General features: G+C 42.1%; 1 protein-coding gene across 1 annotated transcript in view; it reads right to left on the reverse strand.

The window, feature by feature from the left end:
* LOC308105472 (GTPase IMAP family member 8-like) overlaps positions 1-25,455 on the reverse strand; it is a 166,552-nt gene that overhangs the window by 34,703 nt on the left and 106,394 nt on the right. The window contains exons 6-11 of the mRNA XM_080456203.1: positions 7,882-7,960; positions 7,268-7,374; positions 6,237-6,291; positions 5,708-5,881; positions 5,464-5,603; positions 4,455-4,566 (exon numbers count right to left, since the gene is read on the reverse strand). Coding sequence (XP_080312329.1) covers positions 4,455-4,566; positions 5,464-5,603; positions 5,708-5,881; positions 6,237-6,291; positions 7,268-7,374; positions 7,882-7,960 — 667 coding nt within the window. The remainder of the gene's footprint in view (positions 1-4,454; positions 4,567-5,463; positions 5,604-5,707; positions 5,882-6,236; positions 6,292-7,267; positions 7,375-7,881; positions 7,961-25,455) is intronic.

The raw sequence follows: 25,455 nt of genomic DNA on the forward strand, positions 1-25,455 counted from the left end.
CGTGCGTGTCAACCCGGCATGCGTGCAGAGGAGCACACTTCCCTAGTTCATGTTTAAACATCACGTCTCAATGTAGATTGCATTTGCGTCTTTTGCGTGTCATGTGTGACTTAACGCACACACTCCTCGTTGTCTCAGATGAGGTTGAGAATGAGTTTCTTGGTGAGTCTGCTCCGGTATTCTGGCATTTGTATGTAGTACTCTCCTCTGCTGTCCTTATCCTGTCCTCTGCTGATCTCTCGGTTCACGTCTGTCAGGACGGCAAGAATGTCTTCTCTTCTGTTAGGACACAGCAGAGTAGAGCCTTACATTAGGAAAATACTTCTGAAATCCAGCTTATACAACATATTGTTCTTATCACCGGCGAGTAGCGTCTCCGAATATGGCTTATTTTTACTTATTTCTAAGCTATATTTTTGTACCACACCTTACACACGGGTAATTTTAGAAGTTTATTTTAACCCGGTTAAGTGTTTTTAATGATCAGATGCACCGATCGTGTGCTTTAAGCTCTCCGATATCCCACCCGTATGGGATCAGTAGCCGGCGCCAGCCGACAGCTAGCTAGCCAGTTTTGACAGCTGGCTAGCCAGGAGGCTAACCACACACACCGGTAGTTTAAGAAGTCTATTTATTAACCCGGTTAAGTGTTTTAATGATCGGACGCATAGCCAGGAGGCTAATCAACCCCATCGTCTTCCGCCACTACTGTGCTGAAGGCGGTGGTTAAACACCAGTCCGGGGCTCTCACCCCTACCGACCCACTGGTACAGAACTGTCTCCCCCCCTCAGTCACCACCACCCCCCCACCTCCACAACAGCCGCCCACGTCACAGTCGCTCCACCCGCCTGTCTCTCCATGTGCCCACTTCCCCACAACCGCCTCATCAGCCCTGACTGCCGTAATGGGTCGCTCAACAGCCAACAACGTTGACCGATCCATTCCATCCATAGTTTCCCTCAAACCCCAGTCTCTCATTTCCCTGAAATTGCTGATTGTTGGCGACTCCATCATCAAACATATCCGCTTTGCAAATGCAGTAACACACTGTTTCCCAGGTGCCACCATTCCAGTTTTATAAGATAAATTACCCGCCCTCTTTGATTCACTTCCACAGTCCATTTCCCAGGTCCTGGTCCACATCGGAACCAACGACATGACTCTGTGTAATTCCGAACTCATAAAGCTGGATTATCTGATCAAGATCTTAACACTCTACACAGAACACACTGGGAAGTGTTGTGTTCAATGTTCACATCCTCCTCAAAGTAGAACAATAGGATTTATATTGAATGTACTGTGCAAAATATGTATTCATTATTTCAGGTGACCTAAAGGCTTGTAAATTAAACAATCAATCAGTTGTTGAAACCTCCCTCTCACCTGACTGCTGCTCTTTCAAGCTGTTTGCACAGAGCCTGGATGTAGATGGAACCTTTCTTGGTGTCACGGTAGGAGACACAGTCCTCTACGGTCGCCGTGCATATCAGGAAGTCTGCGTCGTTTGGGACCATCACAGGACGGTAGGAACTGCCCCCGTCTTCCTGTAGTTTACCCTCGCTCGGTGTCGGGGATGGCAGCATCACTCCCACCTGGCGACCGCTCCCCTGGCACGCCTGGATGAAGAACAGCTTGGGCTTCCCTGCCAAGGTGGGGGCTTTGCTGCTTTTGAAGGGCTCCATCAGTTCTTTGAGAAACACCTGCTTGCCATCTGAACCGAACACGCATCCCGTGTCCCCGTGAGACAGCACACACACCACCTAATGTCAGAGGCAGAATGTGTGAAAACAGGAATGCACAGTGAAAGACTGACACCTCAGTTCAGTTAAGTTCAGTTCAGTTTTATTTTCAGTTCCTTTGGACAAGTATACAAAATACAGAATAGATAAATATATATATATAAAAATATGTATATGTACATACAATTAATTCATTTGGTTAATATATTTACACTAGTATTCATAATAATCATAGTATCAATCATAACAGTTGTCCAAGTCCCTGAAAAAGGGTTTAGGAGAAGCTTTAAGCTTGTCGAGCCCAACCCTTAATCATTTTCAACGAAAAAAACAAACAACCAAAAAAACAAAAACAAAGAAACAAATCCGAATAACAATAATAATGAAAATAAATAATAATAATAACAAAGGAATACCAAAGAATATTATTTCTTTTTTTATTTCTTTTTTCATGTCTTTTTTTTTCCTTTCTCTTTTCTTCCTTTTTTATTTATTTTTCTATTTATTTCTTTCTTTCTTATATATCATGAATTTTTACGCGCCTCAAAGCGCACACAGTCTCTGTAAACACGCAAAATTACAGAACGTAATTTATAGATATACATAAACATATACACACACACACACACACACACACACACACACACACACACACACACACACACACACACACACACACACACACACACACACACACACACACACATACATACATACATACATACATACATACATACATACATACATACATATATATATATATACACACACACATACACCTACATATGTACATACATACATACATACATACATACATACAGATACACAGTATGCAGCGTATAATGATACCCATAAACATACATTGGATTTTCAGATTAGTTCGCATCACATGTTTCTAAAAGTTCAGTGGTCTCCTGAGGTTGTATCCCCCCTCCTTATCCAGAAACTTGTTTTGTACGTTTACAGGAAGTTGTTTATATCTAGCTCTATACATAACCTGCAGAGTTTTAAAGTTGACTATGTCCCTGAACTTCAAGACATGTGATACCAGAAACAATCTGTGTGTGTGATCCCGATAGCCTACGTTGTTTATTAGTCTTATTGCTCTTTTTTGTAGTGTAACTAGTGAATTTATTGTCGTCTTATATGTATTACCCCATACTTCCGAACAGTAGTGCATATATGGTAAGATCATTGCACAGTAGAGGGCGTGCAATGACTTGGGATTAAGTATGTCTCTCGCTCTAACAGAAATGCTCTTTGCCATCTTAATCCTCACATATTCTATATGGGGTTTCCAGCATAGCTTATGGTCTAAAATTACCCCTAAGAATTTGTTTTCATATACTCTTTCTATTGTAATATTGTCTATCATCAACCGGATGTCTATTTCTATCTGCCGGTTTCCAAACACCATGCATTTTGTTTTATTTAAATTTAGGGATAACTTATTTTTATTGAACCAGCATTTTAATTTACTCATTTCTATTGTTACGACCTCCATAAGCTGCTCAATGTCTTCCCCTGTACAGAATATGTTTGTGTCATCAGCAAATAGAACACATTTCAGTACATTTGATACCCTGCACAAGTCATTGATGTATAAAATGAAAAGTTTTGGCCCCAAGACCGACCCTTGAGGGACGCCACATGTAATTGTTCTACAGCTTGATTTGCAGTTTCCAATTTGGACCAATAGTTCTCTGTCTTTTATGTAGGTTTTAAGCCAATTTGACACAACCCCTCTGAAACCATATTTTTCCATTTTCTTTAGGAGGATATTGTGATCTATCGTGTCAAAGGCTTTTTTTAAATCAACGAAAACTCCTACTGTATACATCTTATTATCAGTATTACTAGTTATTTCTTCTGTTAACTAAATTAGTGCCATTGCGGGCGATCTGTTGGCTCGGAAACCATATTGATTCTCTGTTAAGAGGTTATTTCTTTCCACAAAGTGATCCAATCTGTCCACAAATAATTTTTCTAGGATTTTTGAGAACTGTGATAGCAATGAGATTGGTCTATAATTTGTAAATAGTTTTTTATCCCCGGCTTTATGAATTGGGATGACTTTTGCCGTTTTCATTTTATTTGGAAAAAGGCTGTTCCTAAATGATAAGTTGCATTTGTAAGTAAAGGGTTTTATGATGGCATCTATACTTTTTTTGACAAGTAACATGCTTACATCATTATAGTCAGTGGATGTCTTATTGTTGCATTTACTAACAATGTCGATGACCTCTTGTTCCTCCACTGCTTTTAGGAATACAGAATTTTGGTTACTGAAACCCCACTCCTCAGCAGGCCTGCTTTCCTCCAATGGTGATGTTATAATTTCATTTGCCTGTGCGGGTCCTATGTTAACAAAGAAGTTATTGAACCCTCTGTATAGATGTTGAACACCACCTACCAAAGCATCTGCCTCGGTGAAATCTCGTCCTCCCAGTTCTTTCATCACAAGACCGATGTCATTTGCTGTCTGGTTGGTGTGTATCTTCACCTCAAAGCCCAGCTTGGAGAACACTGTTTCCAGAGTCTCTGTGTGACACGATAAGGAAAGAAAGAGGGAAGGAGAGGGAGAGAGAAAGAGAGAATGTTTTTATATATCATCAAAGCACAAATATAGATGACAAGTGTTTACTTTCATCAAAGGTCTTGCTTGATTGACTATCAGTAACAAATTAGATCTGATCACTAAAGCAGGGACATACCCTCATCTTTCAGAGTTCCTCGTCGGTTTTTCAGCTCGTCCACAGAGAATATCTCGTTGTTAATGATCAAACACGTCCCACGTGGGTTATGAGTCAGTGTGTAGAATTCAGTCTGAAGGATACGCTCGCGCACGCACACACACGCGCACACACACGCACACACGCACACACACACACACACACGATAACTAAATAGGGAACTCAGAGCAGGGCATTGTGGGTAGGGGGGCAGAGCTTTCCTTTTCAGCATATGGCTGCAAGCTACTGAAAACATATTCCCAACGATTATATACAGTAGTCTAGGAAAAGCACCTATGTAAATAACCTATGAGAGAGTGATATAAAAAAGAAAATAGTGCTAAGAAAATAGTGCTGCTAAATCTGAACGTCTGCTGGTCAAACTGTGTTGAATCTGTTAGAAATCCACAGATACAATTTTATTTCACCTTTGTCTGCAAAGGTGAAATAAAATTGGTCTAACTTTGTCTAGATCAATATTTCCGCTGCTGTAACCTTTACAATAGAAGAACAAGAAATGGGAGATGCTCTTCATTCAAAGTCAAGGTAGGTCTATATCTGCTCCCCACAACTGTCAAAGCCCTGAGTAGGCAACCCGGCCTGGCAGAGTTCAGAGCTCAGAGACGCACACTTATCTAACTTTTAATTTAATTTAATTCATTTTTATACCCTGTGTTTAAAGTTTACTGTTGTTGCTGCAATGTTGCTACGACACCTGAATTTCCCCACAGTGATAAATAAAGATTAATCTTATCCTATCATTCTTCAGCAGTAAATGTTTGCTTCCCTTTCCTTCAATAAGTGTCATCTGTCTTGTCTCATGTCTCACTCTGAAGTCTGACAGACCTGTCTTCTCCAGAGTCTAAAGGTGTCCTTAGTTCCTCATCACCATGTCTTCTATTTGTTACTAAACGTGGAGAATATGGTACCTGTAGCCACATTTCTCCAGGAGAATGGCCCCCATGGCAGCCATTAACTGTGAGATATTTACCTCAGAGTCAGGCTCTGTGTTTGGTTCTGCAGGGCCGTGCTCGTGCACACGCCCTGGGTCACATGCCTCAGTCACGGTCACACAGAATGGGCTCTTGGGCACCAGAGAGCCATCGTAGTATACCTCTACACTGTGTGGTCCTGAAACATGTCAACAGAACAAACACCACAGACATCACACTCACATAGTGGGATGATGCAGAGACAATAAGCACCGACATGATCACTTTAATAAATTAACTCACCTCTCTCGTAGGGAGTGTATTCCACGCCGTAGGTTCCATCCCCATGGTCGGTGATGAAGGCGTCCGTGCTACTGCCTGAGGGGTTGCTGATCAGGGTCTGGATGTGGTCACCACCCTTCTGTGTGAGGGAGCGGGCATCCACAGTGAAGACGGTGAAGACCTCGCGGAACACGCCTGTTGCACAGGCCAGGAAATGCACAGAACATGATTACAAGACTTAGAACAGGTACACAGTAAAATCCTCAGGTGTTCATTTCACTGCATTGTAAAAAAAAACGGACCCGTTTTGTGGCATTTAACAAACACTCTTATCGACAGTAACGTACAAGAAATGTGTAAGCATCAATTTATAGGTCCCGGAAAATACAAGTAACTGATATCATAATCAGACCTTAAGTCCTGAGGCAAGACCAGATAAGTGGTGCAAAATGCCAAGAAGAAGTCAGAGTTTTTTCCTTTTACAGTTTAAATGAATCTAAGGTAAAGTTGAAGTGGCACACAGGGACACAAACAGAACCTCTGTCCTCACCTCTTCTCTCCACTCCAGGTCCAAACACATGGACTCCACTGGCATCGACGGCAGGCTCCACATACAGCAGGACACATGAAGTTAATTTCATCCATTAATAATAATACATTCACCTTAACAAACATAAGAAGATCTTGAGATGTTCTTGCAGCAGACAGTGGGAGACAATAGCGCCACTTGTTGTTTGATCAAATTACTGCAGGCATGCATCGATGAATTGAATACACAGGACAGATGGAGCGATGGAAATAAGCCAGACTTTTTTGGGTTATCCTTTTAGCATCCTTTTGTATACATCTGTAACTGTTAATAAAGTATTCAATCAATCAATCAATGCATCTACATGTGGACCATACAGTCAGTTATTCAGCTACAGTTTAGACCAGTGTTTCCCATTGGTCAGGACCAATATTTTCCCCTTTTTTTGGGTCACATAATTGTCATAAATATGTGTATATTTTAATTCACACACGCACGCACGCACGCACGCACGCACGCACGCACGCACGCACGCACACACACACACACACACACACACACACACACACACACACACACACACACACACACACACACACACACACACACACACACACACACACACACACACACACACTTACCAAAAAGAAAAGAAAAATAAGATTTAAAAGACTTATAGATTCCATACATTTAAAAAATCTTTAAGTGAAAAAAGCCAACGTACAACCTCACAATGTGTCAGGTTCCGATGCAATGCGTTGTGAGCTTGTAGAACGGCTATTTAATTTGTTTTAGGCTTAATTGGATAATTCATAATATGTCCCGGGGAGACATCAAATGTATCTTTTGGGTCTTGTGCTGAAAGGTATGCAAACCCCTAGTTTAGACACATACAATCTAAATATGAAAATTATATAAAAGACCACACAAACCTATCAGACATCAACAATTATCCACATACTGTAAAATGGTTCTAATAAAGTAAAGTACTGTCAGATCATGTGACATACCTTATATAATAAAGTAAAGTACTGTCAGATCATGTGACATACCTTGTGGGACACAGGTTTTCCTGATGGCCTGATCACCTTGTCGTCGACCTTGCCCTGACCTCCAGTTCCCTTCATCTTCACATCCTGGTCTCTGCCTACAGTCATCTCTACAGAGAAAGAGGGAGGGAGGGGGCTGCTTAAACATAATGATAAGATAATGAGACAATCTAGAGTAAAAACTCTCTCAGAGGAGGGGCTGTGGACAGTTCAGAAACCCGCCTACCAGTGACATCATCGTTAGGCAGGTTATTATTATTTTTTTAAACAAGATTTTAAATAACAATATCTTCCATTACAGCATGCTAACTTTCCAGGAATAGAAAGCCTGCAGTTTCTTGGCTTGGATTCCCCATCGATGATGTCACTGGTAGGCAGGTTTCTGAACTGTCCACAGCCCTCCTCTGAGACACAGAGTGAGTAGACATAAATGGTAACTTATTATAATGAGCATTAGTGAGGAGCATTTATATGAAGATAGGTTGAAATGGGTGAAGTCATCCTTTAAGTAACACTGTTTTCATTTAAATGTTAAACTCTATTCCTCCAGTACAGTCAGTATGTTAAAATAAATGCTGTAATAATAGTGTGAATGATATTAGAAACAGGAATCTAACCTGCAACCTGCATTACACCTTCATTACTGAATCCAGCAGGAAGGCTTGCTAGTGATGCTGTTACACTGGACACATCACTCTGTATGTAGAACAAAGAGGACATTAACATGTTACAATCACACCATAAATGTTATTAACTATCATTGTAAAATCAATAAGCATTATGTCTGGATCATGGACGCTCATTCATGACAAAATCAACAATAAATAAATTTGAAGGGAATGATCAGTAATTCAATTCAATTCAATTTTATTAAAGTGTCAAATCACAACAAGTTAGGCTGCCAACCAGATGTGTTGGAAATATAAATTGACTTTACGTGATGTCTATTATTATATATGTTTTTTGGAAAGAAGAAGAGTGTGTAAAGTCATAGTCTCTTTGGCTATCAAAGGTGTAGCTTTTGTCCCAAAGGGGTCCGTGTATTTTCTGGCAGATGGAATTTCTTGTGGGAACCACAAACAGAAATCCGCCGTTGCGTTCATTTTTCATTTTTCATTTTTCATTTAGGGTCGCGTCGGTTCTTTCGCTCCCGTTCGCTCCCATGTTTCATTTTTCATTCTTCATTTTAAAACAAGTTACGTTCGTTTCGCTCCCGTCTTTCATTTTTCATTCTTCAATAAAAAATAAAAAAATGAAACGTAAGAAAACAGGGTTTTGATTTTTCATTCTTTCATTTCTCGATCTTAATCAAAGATACTGTAAAGACAAGACCAGAAGCGGAAGTAGATTTAGTACTTAAAAATAAGAGTGTATATATATATATATATATATATTAAATATAAATGTATTATACCGTCCGTAGGCTACATGATTATAACATTACTATGGCTACATCAATGTTAGACAGATGGACATATATATAGATAGATATATAGATATATAGATAGATAGATAGATAGATAGATAGATAGATAGATAGATAGATAGATAGATAAAGATAGATAGATAATAATATATTATACTGTAGGCTACACGGTTATAACATAAACATAATTATGATAGTATATTATTATATTAGGCTATTAACATTATGCAAGCTAATAATATTTACCATGGTTACGTCAATAAGAAGACAGACAGATCTATATCTGTCTCAGTCTGTCTGTGTCTGTCTGTCTGTCTGTCTGTCTGTCTGTCTGTCTGTCTGTCTGTCGGACGGACGGGCAGATATAGGCCTACGTGATTCTCTTCTTTTCATTTAGACATTTTCATCCAAAATGTGTGTTATATTTATATTATTTAGTTGCAGCATGATTAATTAATAGCAATATTACGGAATAGGAAAACAGAAACAAATCTACCTATATAATTCGAACTTGGAAAGTTGGGTTGAGACTTGAGAGCTATAGGCGTCGCTACTCATTGAACCATCGAAATTACATCTCTGCTGACGTTTTAATCGGATACAGCATAGGTGGGCTACTATACTAGGGACATCTGGGCACCAGGAAGAGTGGGTACTATGTGCACTGCCTGTGAGATTGAATTATTTATTAACAATGATTATTAACACCAGTTTTCCCGGTGCCCAGTCTTCCTGGTGCCCAGATTTCCCTAGCGCCCACTCTTCTCCACCCCTAAGTGCCCACTCTTCCAAGTGCCCACATGTCCCTAATGCCCACTCGTCCAAGGTGCGATGAAGCAGCCTTATAAAGCTCAGCAGGTCATGTTATAGACCTACTACAGCATGTTAGATTTCCTCAATACACAATAATAAACATCTGCAGATGTTCTATCAGACAGTGGTTGCAGCGTCCTTTTCTATGCTGTGGTGCGCTGGGGAGGCAATAGGCAAAGGGACACACTCAGACTGGACAGACTGAGGGTACCATACGTGCGCTCCCGGTGCTATCTATCTATCTATCTATCTAATGCAGTCAGTAACCTAAAACAATTTAAAAAAAAATGAAGCCACTCATTGTCATCAAGTGTTTCAGAATCGGTATAAACAAAACGTGAACAATACAAAAGATACAATGCAACTTTGGACTGGTACATCAGAGCTTATCAATATTGTCTGTCTGTCTGTCTGTCTGTCTGTCTGGATGGACGGACGGACGGACTTATACGGACAGATTGATAAGTGGACTTGATTGCCAATATATTATTTTATTTTCATTTACACATGCGCCTTTTCACCCAAAATGTGTGTTATATTGTTTACTTGTAGCATGGTTAATTAATAGTCCCTGTTTGCGTAGCCCCCAAATCGGGCTCCCCAAGTTTTGCTCGCTGTGTGAACTGTTCAAAGACGCAACAAGCAGCTCCATACTAGCACTCGGTGGTACTGGTGCGTCTCTGACCGCTGTCTGTCTGTCAGTGTCTGTCTGTCTGTCTGTCTGTCTGTAGTAGGCCTACATAGAAGGATATAGACCTAGGAAATCCAGGTGTCCAAATGTAACAATGTTGATATTGCAGTAGTAATTTTAAATCGAGTCTTTACTGGCTGGAAATCTGGAATCTTATGAACTTGGATGTATAATACGCTACAATATTCAGACCCTGCCCTATGGCACACAGTGCCCGTGGTGGGATCATTCCTTACAAATGGTTACATACGGTTGTAGCCTATGTTTGTCATAATTGTAATACTTTTGGAATAATCACCATGAACGATCGCGCTCAATCTCTCCCCTCCATTGCGCACTGGAGTCTGGACGTTTGGTTGTTCATTGATTACAAGTTACACAAACACAAATAACCTCTTGCATTATATGGTCAATAACGCCAAAAAAAGAGGGGAATTGTTAAACCAGTAGAGAACAAATAGGGCTCTAATCATTATGATTAGAGCTCTGGTTAAATATCTCCCTCTTTTTTGGCATTATTTGTGTAAAAATAATAAAGTAGGCTAATGCAAAATACAGAGCTGATGTGCATACCCACGGGCCACGGCAATGTGCAGGATGTCATTTTACAGGTTTTGAATTCATTCAATACATTTTACATATCGATGGCCAAAACGCAAAACCTCCTATCTGAAAAATGAACATTGTTGGGAAAATGAAAAAGAAAACTACAAAATGTTGTATCTTTTTTGCACAATGCTATTTTTTTATGATACCCATCACATAATTCGCCGTTTCTGGATTTCTGGATTATATTACAATATTATATGTTAATTACACTGATCTCATATTGCAAATGCAGATAGGAGGTTTTTCCCCACTTTTCCTGGATAATTCTGCAGATAGGAGCTTTTGCACTGTGATGTTAAGTGATTGCATAACTAAATAATGATAAATAGTACAGGCTGTAAATACATATATTTACAGCTGCAAACAGTTGCATCAGTGGTGTGGTCTAGGTTTGTTTTCTGAGGTATACAATAATCATTCCCTGCACGAGATGCGCATGGTCGTGGGTATACGCTAGCGCATTTTCAATGGATGAAATGGTTAGTAGACTGTATACGCTTTTTTCCAAAAACAACAACAATTAGGTGGACTACAAAACAACTGGCCCAGGCACCCCTCGACATAATCCCCCCTATACCCTCAACTCCACCACCTGAAATACCCCCCCACAACCCCCATTCCCCCCAACCAGCACAACACACCCCCCAAATCCCACCCACCCAAACCCTCATGCCCTCCAACTCCCCTAACTCATACAACTGGATCACCAACCTTGTGTCCGGTGTGGATAGTGGAATAGTATGTAAGATCATTGAATGTCTTAAAGAGCCTATAAGCAAGGAGGAAAGACGGATGCCTTGACCCTAGAATCACCACAGCAAGGGAGGAGATGAGAGCAGCACACAGGGACTTTGTCACTGACCAAAAAGGAGAGGGTCTGAGGGAGGAATATAAGCGGAGGAAGGAGGAGCTATATCAAGTGTATGCAACTGGAACAACGGGAGCTGACCCAAAAGATCAGGGACATTAAAGAGGTGCATGTTAACCAGAAACATGGCAAGAGCTGGAAGCTCATCAATGACATTTCTGGCGGAAGCTCTTCTCAGACTTCCAAGATCTGGGGAGAAAGCGCAGAGGAACGAGTTGAAACATGGTACCAGCACTTCAAAACACTCCTAGGAAATCCTCCTTCAACCGAAGAAGAGGATGATCCGATGCTCCTGTCTTCCATGACCTTCCCAAACCAGACGGTTCACCATGGATGAGTACCAGAGGGCCAAGGCTACTATCAAGTGAGGCAAGAGCTGCGGGGAAGATGGAGTGACAGCAGAGGTTCTGATGTATGTGCCCATAGACGAGGTGGTGTTGGATTTTATCAAGCACACACGTCTAGCAAGCTGCCGAAGCTGTGGAGCAAAATGATCATCGATCCAGTACCAAAGTCAGGCGAACTCACCAAGGCATTAGCCTGAGCTCACAAGTTGCCAAGACGGCTAACAGGAAGATCCTCAACCGTCTTAGACCCATATTAGACCCTGTAATGAGAAACTCGGGCAGATACTGGTGCTGAGGAGGATACTGGAAGGAGTAAGGAGCGGAATCTTTCAGTGGTGATCACCTTCATTACTTCCAAAAGGCTTTTGGCACCATCCACCGGGGGAATCTGATGAACATTCTCCGGGCCTATGGAGTTCCTGAGAAGATGGTTCAGATGATGGAGACAAGCTACTCGAGGCAGTCCAGGACTTCTAATAACCTGGGCCTGGACTGCTTCAATGGAACAGGACCTGAAGGTCCGGGGGGCACTTGACTGGAATGCCTTGCATGGGATGAGGAGAGTGTGGAAATCAGACATGGGAGAAGACCTCAAGAGGCGGCTGTTCGTATAGCTACAGTGGAGTCAGTACTGCTGTATGGGGCTGAGACATGGACCGTCACAGCACAACAGGAAAGGGCCTTGGATGGAGTCTACACAAGAATGCTATGAATGGCACTAGGAGTCACATGGACGGACCACATCAGAAATGCGGTCCTCTTCAGGAACCTACGTTCCTGTAGAGGACCACATTTCTGATGTGTGCTGACAGACAAAGTCAGAGAGAGAAGGATGAGGCAGGGCACTGCGTCAGGGACCCATAACTACTGTAGTGGCAAGCAAACTAACACTATGAGAGCCAACCCAGGGCAAAGCCAGGAGAGACAAGAAGTGCACCACCTACGTAGATGCACTTCGGCGTAACAGCTTAGCCAACAATACTGTAGAGCTCAAGACCCTGATGCTAGATAGGAGAGTGTGGAGGGGAGCGATTCAGGAGTCCCAAGTTGGTGTTGGCTAGACCACACTCACACATCGCATCGCAAAGACCCTATATTCTATATGATCCGGCCTAACTGACCCATGCCCCCCTCAACATAATCCCCCCCATACCCTCTACCCCCAACTCCACCACCTGCAATACTCCCCCACTCCCACAACCCCCCCCCCAACTACCAGCCCACACCTCTCCACCTCCATAACTCAAAACCCCATCCCACTTCAGGGGTCCCGAGTTGGTGTTGGCTAGACCACACTCTCGCATCGCAAAGACCCTATCCTGTGTGATCCGGCCTAACTGGCCTATGCCCCCCTCAACATAATCCCCCTCATACCCTATACCCCCCAACTCCACCTACTGCAATACTCCCCCACTCCCACACCCCCCCCCACCAACTGCCAGCCCACACCTCTCCACCTCCCTAACTCAAAACCCCATCCCACTTCAGGAGTCCTGAGTTGGTGTTGGCTAGACCACACTTTCGCATCACAAAGACCCTATCCTGTATGATCCGGCCTAACTGGCCTATGCCCCCCTCAACATAATCCCCCCCATACCCTCTACCCCCCCAACTCCACCACCTGCAATACTCCCCCACTCCCACAACCCCCCCCCCCCAACTGCCAGCTCACACCTCTCCAACTCAAAACCCCATCCCACTTCAGGAGTCCTGAGTTGGTGTTGGCTAGACCACACTTTCGCATCACAAAGACCCTATCCTCTATGATCCGGCCTAACTGGCCTATGCCCCCCTCAACATAATCCCCCCATACCCTCTACCCCCCAACTCCACCACCTGCAATACTCCCCCACTCCCACAAACCCCATACCCCCCAACTGCCAGCCCACACCTCACAACCCCCATAACTCAAAACACCATCCCACCCCATACCCTCATACCCCCAAATCCCACCCAACCCATTACCCCCACTCCCAGAACCCCCGGTCCCCAAGCCCCCAACCAGCACACCACAACCCCCAAACTCCACCCACCCAAACCCTCATGCACCCCCCACCCCATACCCCCCCAACCACCACCCACACCTCCCACACCCTATAACTCCAAACCCCATCCCACCCCCATACCCTCATACCCCCCAACCGACACACCACAATATTTTCACAGGGTTGTTGGCTGCCACGGTGTTCACGTGTGATTTTGATCTGCAATTAATTTAAAAATCACGACAATGACGTTCACATTTAAGCAGCAATGACAACCTCTAACCACACGTTCAAAATGTTCAATGCCAAAACCTCCTATCTATACCTAAAAATGACCTCCTATCTACATAGATGCACATAGGAGGTTTTTACCTAGAAATAGTTAGCCTTACAAACAAACATTATTTTTGTTAAATAATGCTTTTTTATGCTCATTTTGAGATCAAGACATTCTACAGTACTGTATCAAGTATTACCATTACATTTTATTATCAACTCACACTCTTGGTGTGATAAAAGTGTCACCACCTGACACTAATCATTAGCAATCAACAAGGCAATGCAATTAACTTGACAGAGTTACTAACAAATACTTAACTAGTAAGGGGGGAAGACACTTTTTTTTTTTGAAAATAATAGATGACTACAAACTGAAAGACATTTAGAAGGTCTACATAACATAGAATTCCCAAGTTTCAGCTCTGTCTGCTGCTCAACTAGTTCTGGTGCAGATAAGAGGTTTTGCGCTTCAACATTTTAGCACTAATTGGCACTGAACAAGATAGGAGGTTTTAGTCAAATGACTTTTTCTGACAAAATGAGGGGCGGGACTATCTTGCAGACAGACTGAGCATGTGCAGCATAGCCTATAGTCCTCATCCACAGTGAAATCCGAAAATCATGAAATTTGCACATAGGAGGTTTTGCATTTTGGCCATCGATATACTGGTGAGAATCAATAGCGTTGCGCCTCGACAACCTGTGGGTTTCAAACGGTAGAAGCATGCGCAGTGGCGTTTCAAATGTAGAACTATTGCAATCCCAGATTTGACCACCAGGCGATGGCCGCCTCAATGTTCTGGCTCTTGGTGCCACCTCCTACCAATACAATATTAACTACCCCCCACAATTAAGAGGTTCACATCTCACTCTGGGCAGATCTGTTCTTTTCGGTTTCCTCGATTGCCATGGCTGGTACACACTGTATGACTTAAAGTCGTCAGGTTGTATTACTATTAATCATACTGTAGTCTGGGAGGCTTCGGCTCAAAGCCTGGACAGCAGGGGCGCGGCCACTGATTTCTGATTCAAATCAACAGCCAATAAAGAAAAGGGGGCGGGATCCACATGCAGTGGGTCTTACATGTAAATAGGAGCGACGGGAAGCAATTTCCCCTTGAGAAATTGCGGCCGCCATTGTTGTGTACTGCTGTTTGCCTCTCGTCGGACTTTTTAGACGAGTAGACCGGTAAGAGGCGTGTCCGCTCAGATTCTGAGCGTAAGTTACATCCCGTCCACAAATACCAGGGCTTTGGCCCAGAAGTTCCTCGCAGCTCCCGTTTGTATGCGAGGCGAAAAACTTCTGGGAACTCAGATTAATCATACTGCAACTAAAGCCAACACATTTTGGATGAAAAAGCTGATGTCTAAATTAAATAGATTGGCTACATGTATGCCTCTTGATATATCTGATTCCTAATAGTGTTGCAAGGAGAAAAACAACCTTTGTAACTGCAGGGGATTTCAAAAACAGTCATTATACAGTTGGGTTAAAAATGTTCAGTTGGCCATTAGTGGGCCTATTTGAAAGCAGACATCGTTAGTTGGTGCTATAATCTAACACAGTTGAGACTGGTAGGCCCTTATGTGTCTGTAACTCAAATGTACAAATGGAATCAAATGGGTCCAGGGTCCATTTGTATGCTCTCAGAGTTAAATTAACCCTGATGGTATAGATTGGGGGTCCAAGAGAACAAAATTGTATCAAATGGGGGTCCGTGGCCTGATGCATATCAAACTGGGGGTCCTTGGTATTCAAATGGTTGAGAATCACTGCTGTAGGCTGCACGATATACTATGGCTAATGTTAGACAGATGGACAGATATATTATCTATCTGTATCTATATCAATAAAACAGGTTAAAAAGTCAATGCCTGCCCCACCAAACTGTTTACTGTACATATGTCTTTGATTTCTAAGCTGTTTATATGTTTAGTATTGTATATTTGTCTGTCATTAAATGTTTCGATGAATTCAGTACAAAGGACCCCAATGGGAAACAAGCCATAGGCTTTCTATTGGCTTTAAAATCCCCTTTGCAGACGTTGTATTGAACTGCATTTAGATATATCTGTCTGAGATAGATCTGATAGACTTGATTAAACATAGCCACTCTATTGTCCTTTTAATTTAGACATGGGTTACATTATGTAGGCTAGTTGCAGCTGCTTCCCACTGTTAGGTCTCGTAGGGCTACTACTGACCATAGTTTATATTTGACCTAAGCCAACCCAAGGTGTATGACTACCACCAACACACACTTTCCACTGTAAAATGTGTGTGTGGACAGTGTTTTAGTTAGCTCTTGCAAATACTTGTTCTATATTACAAACCCATATACATCATGTAGTTGAGACTGGTACTACACAATCATAATATTGGTGAAAGAATAGAACACAGATTATAAAATGTATACAGATTATACAATGATAATACATTAATTAAACATTTTACCACAGAGAGAAGAGTGAACCTTTTTTTTTTAACGTTTTATTTTTCAGACAGGCAGCTGATGGCACCACATGCCATTATCAGCATTATCAGCTCATGCTGATTATTTGAGTGATCGATTAACTAAAACACTGTTCAGGACCACCTGCTGAATATTATATCATAAAGACAGATAACAGGCAGCATAACATGACGGCACAGAGGTAAACGAACATGACAGCACTTTAAAACACTGTTCAGTACCATAAAACATTTTTTTAAAATGCATATTACAAAAACAAAACACTTGCCAATAAAGAATTGGGTTAAAACAACTTTTGTAAATGACTAGAATACCCAAGTCTAGACAAACATTTAGGGAAAGAACATGTCATATAGGAACATCTCTTGAGTAAAGTCAAACTGTGGCCTCAGCACACAAACCACAATACCAGCCGGGCCAGCCACACAGGGCGATCTGTATACTTTCTTCACTGGCGTTTTTTTACACATTTGTTTCCCCAATACATTTAATTATATCAATTCTACCAAATTTAGTCATTCTGCCAATTCTCCCAAATTTAGTCATTCTGCCAATTCCCCAAATTGTTGCGTGTGTCGTTCAACCCCCCCCCCCCCCCCCCATGCCATTCACACTGCCGACCCGGCCGGCCGGGCAGGCCAGATCCAGCCATGGCTGGCACCCACGAAACTGGCCTACCCGACCAGCCCGCCCCACAAAATAGCCACACAATACCAGCCGGGCCAGCCACACAGGGCGATCCGTATACTTTCTTCACTGGCGTTTTACACATCTGGTTCCCCAATACATTTAATTATATCCCAATTCTGCCAAATGTAGTTATTCTGCCAATTCCCCAAATTGTTGCATCTGTTCAACCCCCACCTCCCCATTTTCTTTTTTAAGAACCCCCCCCCCCCCATGCCATTCACACTGCCGGGCCGGCCGGGCAGGCCAGATCCAGCCACGGCTGGCACCCACGAAACTGACCTACCCGACCAGCCCTGCCAGCCCCATTCTCCAAATTGTTGCATCTGTTGTTCAACCCCCACCCCCACCTCCCCATTTTCTTTTTTAAGACCCCCCCATGCCATTCACACTGCCGACCCGGCCGGCCGGGCAGGCCAGATCCAGCCATGGCTGGCACCCACGAAACTGGCCTACCCGACCAGCCCGCCCCACAAAAAGAAACCCAACACTAATCCCGGATTATGTTCCTAAAAGCATTGATAACCTCTTCCAGTCCAGTCATCTCAAAAAACCTGTCCCTGAATGTGCCGTCCCGGCAGTCCTCGTTCGGGCACCCGTCCTCCCTGGTCAGCCACTGCTGCACACACCTGCGGCAACCTACGATACTGCGGCAGCACGGGGTGGCAATTGGGATCTCCATTGCCTCTGAAATATTCAAAATAATTGTCGATTAGAACATGAAATTGATCAGTACCTTGTCCATTTGCACCTCAATACTACAAAATAGTGTAGAACAGAGCTCAATAGCCACAGAGCAATCAAAGCCACTCAAGACTTGGTGTTGCTATATTATGCGTTTTGTTATTTTTTTTATTATGTTGGACTTTTGTAAGTCCAATATAATTAATCAACATTGAATATTTTTCTGTAAAAAGTACGGTAAATATGGTGTACTGCCCCATAAAGTAGGTTGTGTGAAAAAGGCCTACTTGCTAGACAATGTTCGGGTGAACCTTGTAAACCTGCAAAAGTACATTCTTAACATGAGCAAATGACTACATGCATAGTTAAAAGATAAAGAAAAAAGATTGAGTTTGGATCTTTAGCAATGAAAATGGTATCGACCCTGAAAGTGTAGCTCATTATAATCAAATAATGTATGAGTGCATAAAGTAACCTTAATATGTAGGGGCGTGATTAACATGTTACCACATGAGTAATATAACTGTATTTGTGTATTAAATGCAATTGTGCACATATGTAACATGTAGCATACAAACCTGTGCACATGGAACACTTGAAGAAATTCTTGATTGCAATTATGTGTGCCTCGGTCAAAGCCACAGTTGACCCACGATTACCCTGGACATATTGTGTGAGGTCCTGGATCGCTTGTGAGATGGCAGGGAGCTCTCCAGCCGCAAGGACAAGTTCCTCCACTCTGTCTCTTGTTTCTTCTTCTCCAAGTCTGGGGAAAGAAAGAAAACAAATTGATTGAGACATCTTTCTCCCCAATGGAGGTGCCATGCAAATTCTCAGTCCACCCCCTTGGCCCTTCTTGGGAGAATAAAGAACCAAGTGTCTCCTCCGGTGATGAAGTCACCAGCCGTGAGTTTAGGGTTAAACTGTGAATGCGTGACGCATGCAGACCACCACACTACATCCATCCCAATTTTGCTCCCTGCTGAAAAAGTGCCCTGACAAACTTGTAGTAGTCACTAGTTTAGGATAGCAAACCCAACTTGATACATTCTTGGGCTACTGAGAAGTGTATTATTGTCTTATTGTCTTCTGTGGATGACCTTACTAGTCCAAACTAATCACATTCAAAGACAATAGATGTTCTCTGCATTGAGGAAATGCTTACGTTGACCTCCTCCTCTTGCGCGCCTGCATGTCACTGTAGGAGCTCTCCCGCAGTGCGACAATCTTGGACGCGTTCTTCTTCCAAAATGCTGGGGCTACAGAAGAGAGAATGTAACAGTAATCAATAAGCATTTTGTATCCAAGAGACTAATGTTTTTTTTTCAAATTACAGTTTTTAATTGTAATGAATGTCATTGGCTATCAATCCTTACACTCAACGCTTAGCCTAGAGTTTTGACCTTAACACCCCCCGCCCATAGGATTTTTAAGCAAAGGTAATTACATTTATACATAATTGTACAGATGTTCCGTTCATTTCGTCAAACCTTTAACGGTTTAAATAAAAATCCAGAGTTACATTTCAAACCCCAAAAGGTTCTGAACTACAAACAAAGCATTCAACCAAGCCAGAGTCATGGTCCAACTTCGTAAATACTATAACTTACTTCTGCAAGCGCTCGAATCAATTATCTTTTGCCCCGACGGGTGACAGAGGACCACGTCTTCCTCCAAACTCAGTTCTTCGCGGACCTTGGCAGACACGATGTCTATGGAGAGATCCTGTTCTGGCAACAAGATATGAAGGGAGCCACCATCGGTGAAGAGCCGTCCTCTCTCCACTCTGCCGATAATTATGCTCCTTTCACAGAAAAAGACAGTGTGGGTGTTACTCACAGATCAACTTACCGTATATTCATAAGAGCAGAGCGCAAAATCCCCCCCCCCCCATTACTAAACAAACTCATTATGGAACTCTAATAATGATTACTATCAGAATGCAGCTTTTCTTTAATATAAAAGTTTAATCCTTTTAAAAGGCGTTTTACACCCAATCCTTGTTTTCAATTAGGTAGACCAAAATGTTCTCCATTATTGGGTGTTTTTAGTGTTTCCTATCATCTAAAATTAGGGTGGGGTGAATAGGCCAACATACAAGGACAAAATTATCAGAAATGTTCAGATTGGTGGTATTGAACCATTTGAAATTCTTCATATTGAAATACAATATATTAAATGTTCAGAAAAAGTAATTTTGGCATGTTTGAAATTACACATTTTTGGATATCCAGCTACATGATGGGTCAATTTCTCAGGGCATGCATACTGTACTGACAAACATGTAATTAATATGGTCAAGTCTTTATATTATTTGTTTCATACTTGGTAAAGGTTTTTGGCTGGCGTGGGAGTGGCTGTGCATCTCCTCCAGCAGGCCTTTGGAATAGGCGCCGATGAGGCGCAGATGGTGGTGGTGGAGCTGCTGCCGCAGCAGCCGCCAACTGGTTTTCAGGAGCCTCCTCGCCACACACTTCGTACCTTCTTTCTGGACTCACATCCATGTACCCAGTGGTTCCTGACACAACCACGTCGCCATTTTCAGCCGTAAGATAAATGGTTGTTGAAGCCAACTGAAAATGGAGGGATGAAAAGGATTTAAAATTTCACATTTTACTTTCATTCTCTTAGTCCCCATCTCAAATATGTCTTTCACTCCTGTACAAACCGAATAGTGGAGAAAAATGGGGTAGTATGAGCAAGTTAGTGCTAGCTAAACTGCTTTACAGTGTAAATACTAAATAGTCTGATGCATTTTGTGAGTCTGTTGCAAGTGCAGAGCAGTGCAGTTATATATATGTCACAGGGTGTTTGGAGAGCCAGGGTGATTGAAGACAGAGCGCTTGTTTTTAGGCACGGGGCTTCGGGGCGATGCGGGGCTTTTCGAGACAGGGTTTATTAGCGAGGCTCGTGAGGAGGAGGAGGAGGACGGCGCTGCGATGCGGGGGGTTATTACGCGAGGCTCGCGAGGAAGAGGAGCCTCCTCCTCCTCCTCCTCCTCCTCGCGTTTTAAACCGTCCCGTCCTCTCCTTCTCTCCTTCTCCTCCGAGGAGGAGGAGGAGAAGGAGAGCGCGGAGAGGCGGGGCTTTGATGCGCCGACGGAGACCTGTCTTTTGTTGTTCCCCCCCACATAGCTATAGGGGAACCATAATATCTATGAGGGGAACGCTGAACACGCGTTCACACGCACGGCGCGCCGACTTAGTGGAGCTTGAGGCCGAGGAAGCGCGCCCTCGCGCCTCCAGGCGCGAGTGCCCGCGGTGACCGGCCGACGCTCCACTAGTCGACTCAGCGCCGTTTGATTTGTAAACCGATAGGGACAGAATAGTTCTTTTCATGGATCACTGTGTGTGTGTGTGTGTGTGTGTGTGTGTGTGTGTGTGTGTGTGTGTGTGTGTGTGTGTGTGTGTGTGTGTGTGTGTGTCAGGGAGAAACTAAAACAAAAGCCAGCAGAACACAATAAAAGTATCTTAACAGTCCATTGAAAGCATGTGCGCGTGTGCGTGCGCGCACGCGCGTGTGTGACTGTGTGTGTGTGTGGTAGCGGCCATATATGCTTGTGCACAAGCCTGGCTTGTGGCTCCCTCTAGTGTCTAGTGTTGCTTCTACAGAATTGCTGGGTGGGTGGTAAAAACGAGCGAGCCTTCTTCAATCACCCTGGTTCTCCATTCACCCTGTAACATATACACACATATCAGAGTACACTACTCTGATGCAGTACTACTGCATATGCAATGTTTGTGGTTCAAAATATTACTGCTCGAAGTCTAATGTTACATAATGTACCAAGTCAGTGGTTCTCAAAGTGGGGTTCCAGGGAGTCCCCACCTAAATGTGTTAATATAGCATCAGTTAAAAACAATTAAACCCATTTTATACATCGGCCCATCTACAAGTAAGCACGGTAAAACTACAAATGCAGAGACTTTAGTGCCTCAGTAGGTAAATCAAGAACTACCATCAGTCTAAACACAATATCCAAACATAAAACCACAATTATTTTATGGGGTCCCTGGCACAATATATTTATTATATGCGGGTCTGCAGCCAAATGCATATTAATTTGGGGTCCTCTACATATAAGTTTGAGAACCAGTGTAAATTAAGTTATGGAATCACTTCATTAATCAAATGAAAAGTCACATCGGGCCGGCCGCCCAACACGTGGGTTGACCACGCTAGCATTAATTATCCATGTGTTAGTCGAATATAATTCAACTTACTTTATTACACAAGTAGATTCCTAATCTATTCCTATATGTATGTGTGTGTATGTATATATATATATATAAGTGGGTTCTAAAGTTATTTTAGTTTAGCTGATCCTTTTCTTTTAACATGACATGTCCATTTTTGACAAGGCATTATGGGCAAAAATGTCCAAATCTCTACACATTAAAGAAATGCTAAATTAGCATGCCTAAAAACGGTCACAAGATGCTTGTGTAGACCGGCTTTCTTGCATGCTGTAGTAAGCAGCTAAGCTACTAAAGCGTGGCAGAAAAGGGCTAGGCCCTGCTGGGCCATAGCTTAATGGGCTTCATAGTTAGTGCTAGAATGTTCCATTACGGTCATATTAAAAAGAACAAACCTTAAATACAGTTGCCAGAGTCTGAACATTGAAGTCTGCTAGACGGATGTTCACCGTCCGGTTTCCCCGTGAGACATTTATTTTGTTTAGATGGGCTTGAGAAGCGGCGGAGAAAACAGAGCACATGGTGAAGGAAGATGGCGGTGCGATGCGGCCGGTGGGTCTTCAGAGAGGTGGAAGCAGGGAAGGCGGAAATGCTGTCTGTCTGCCTTTTATACCCTCCCAAAATGCGCGAAACCAGGTGATCAGTTCCTGGTGAAAGGTCACCTGACCTGTTGCTAGGTAGGAACTAAAACAAGAAACAAAAAGTTGCATTAATAATTAGGCTATGTTCGACATTATTTGTATCGCTATCATTTTACTTATTTACGTATTCAATTAGTAGTATATACATATTCACTCTTATGGAGAAATGTGTCATCTGTTCATTTGCATGTGATTGGAATGAAATAAAAATAAAGAAAAAACTCTAACTGTAACTATCCAACACACACACACCTAATATGCTGGTAATGGCCTAAATAATAACAGCAACAATGTGTTAATTACTAGGCCAATAATATATTGATTACCAGTTAATTTAATAGCCTTTTGACCTTAGAGAACAGATTCATTACAGTTTTTACAATTTGTATGAACAAAGATATTTTTGTACACAAGCCGGGATGTAAAATACCCCTACCGAATATATTCTCGATTTTTTTATTTATTGCATAACTAAAATAAGTGTCACACCAACACATTATATTAAGCTGGTGCACCATACCTCACCCATTTTGAAAGGAATGCAATGATAAAGTTCACATTTCGACTACTTTTATTTCCAAATAGCCTATTTAGGCAATAGGGTTAAATATATTTTATATATATATACACAATTTAGCTGAACCCCCTCAAGGACCCCATTGAGAACCACTGCCTATAGAAGTTGGGTATTGTTCAAAGTAAAAAGTAAAGTTTTAATTTATATATATATATATATATATATATAATTTTCTTCAAAAAAGCATCGAACCATGACGTGAATTTTGTGAACCCTTGCACCCCTAACGTATAACTGCTGTTTCAGTATTGAGGAAAAACAGGCTGCTCTGTTACAAGTAAAAGTCCGGAATTCAAAAATGTACTTAGTACAAAAGTATTGGTATCCAAATGTACCTAAAGTAAAAGTACTAAAATGTTTGAAAATAGCCTAGGGCTGAAGTGGTTAATGTATGTTTTATAATGTAATCATTTATAGCTGCAAAATAACTGTAGCTAAAGTTTTCAAATAATAGTGGAGTAGAAGTAAAAGTATAGACGATTGGAAATAAAGTACTTGAGTAAATGTACTTCGTTACTTTACACCACTGGCATCATGACGCTCGCAAAACAAACAATTAGCCTATGCAAACAAGTGAAACACAGGATAGTGAACTGAACAAAAACAATGGTATCAAGCTAATAAGAGACAAACTCACTTTTAGACACATTATGGGGATTGGGGACACAGTTCTGGTTGGTGGCAGCGCAAACAGACGACTGGATTGTGCTTGCTGTTATAGGGACTCCATTCATGGCAGATTGAGTTCACCTGCGGCTGCGTGTAGGCTACTGCAGGTGCAGGGTGGGACCAATTGCCCTTCCCTGGTCATCATGGCAGACTCTCATAGCGGCTATATAATGAGATAATTCGTTCTCACAATTTTGTTAATTTGTGGCCATAAGATACTACTAATTTGTTCACAAATTGTAATTAATATGAAGCATCAAGAAGTGTATAAAGAGCCAGTGCAACAGACCACGTAGGCCTACTGCATATGCCATCCTTGAGACTTTCATTAACATATTTTCTTTTAGTGTTTTATTTTACAGAAATATCACATTAATACAGATTGTCTAATAAAAACTGTGCATATATTTTAAATACATGCCCAGATTTTCTGTAAATTTGTTCTTAACTGATTCATCAAAGTTAAGTCTTATTTTTACTTTTCTCTTAAGAACACATATTTTAAGAGTGGGAGAGCACTCACTGAGATAAGAGAAAACAGTCCACATATTTTGTTTGTCCAATGCTAGAAAAGTTTTAACTTGGAGAATGAAAACTTGTGAATATAATTTAATACGTAATTTCATAGAATTATTAAATTCATGGGCTAAAAAATACTATTGGTCAATTGATCACAATTATAACTATAAAACCCTGGATGATATAGCATGCGTTCAGACCCTTTTTCATTTCAGTTATGTGCCCTCTAAAAAGCCTGAATTATACTTCAGTGCCCAATGGTGTTGAGCAGTGAAAATTGCTCAGTTGCTCAGTAGATCGCAATTTTCGGTTTAATGTAGGTTTAAGAAAGCATTTACAGCATCACAAATGTGATTGCCATTGCTGTTTTTTTATGAGTGAATGAGGCCAAGATGCGCGGATGGCCTCTCATGGTCATCCGAATCCGCGGTACAAATTAATTATCCATCTGTTATCCAACCGCAATAATTATATTATCCAATTTTAATATCCGCATCCGCACCAACCGTTTTTCCCGTATGTCAAAATATTAATATTTTCTGGTATTCCCCGTTAGTTAGTTTTAGTATTAGTTGTGCGATGCGATCAGAAAATGCATTGATTTAGCCTATGGAATGTCGGTGCGGCTCAGTTGGATGCCCATACAGAGCGCACTGCTCTTCAGCGCAGCACAGCAGCACCGGTTAAAAAAAAAAGAAAAAAGACGCACCGACATTCCATATGCTA

The sequence above is a fragment of the Gymnoscopelus braueri genome (genome assembly GCF_963280865.1).
Source record: "Gymnoscopelus braueri genome assembly, chromosome: 17".
Lineage (NCBI taxonomy): Eukaryota > Metazoa > Chordata > Actinopteri > Myctophiformes > Myctophidae > Gymnoscopelus > Gymnoscopelus braueri.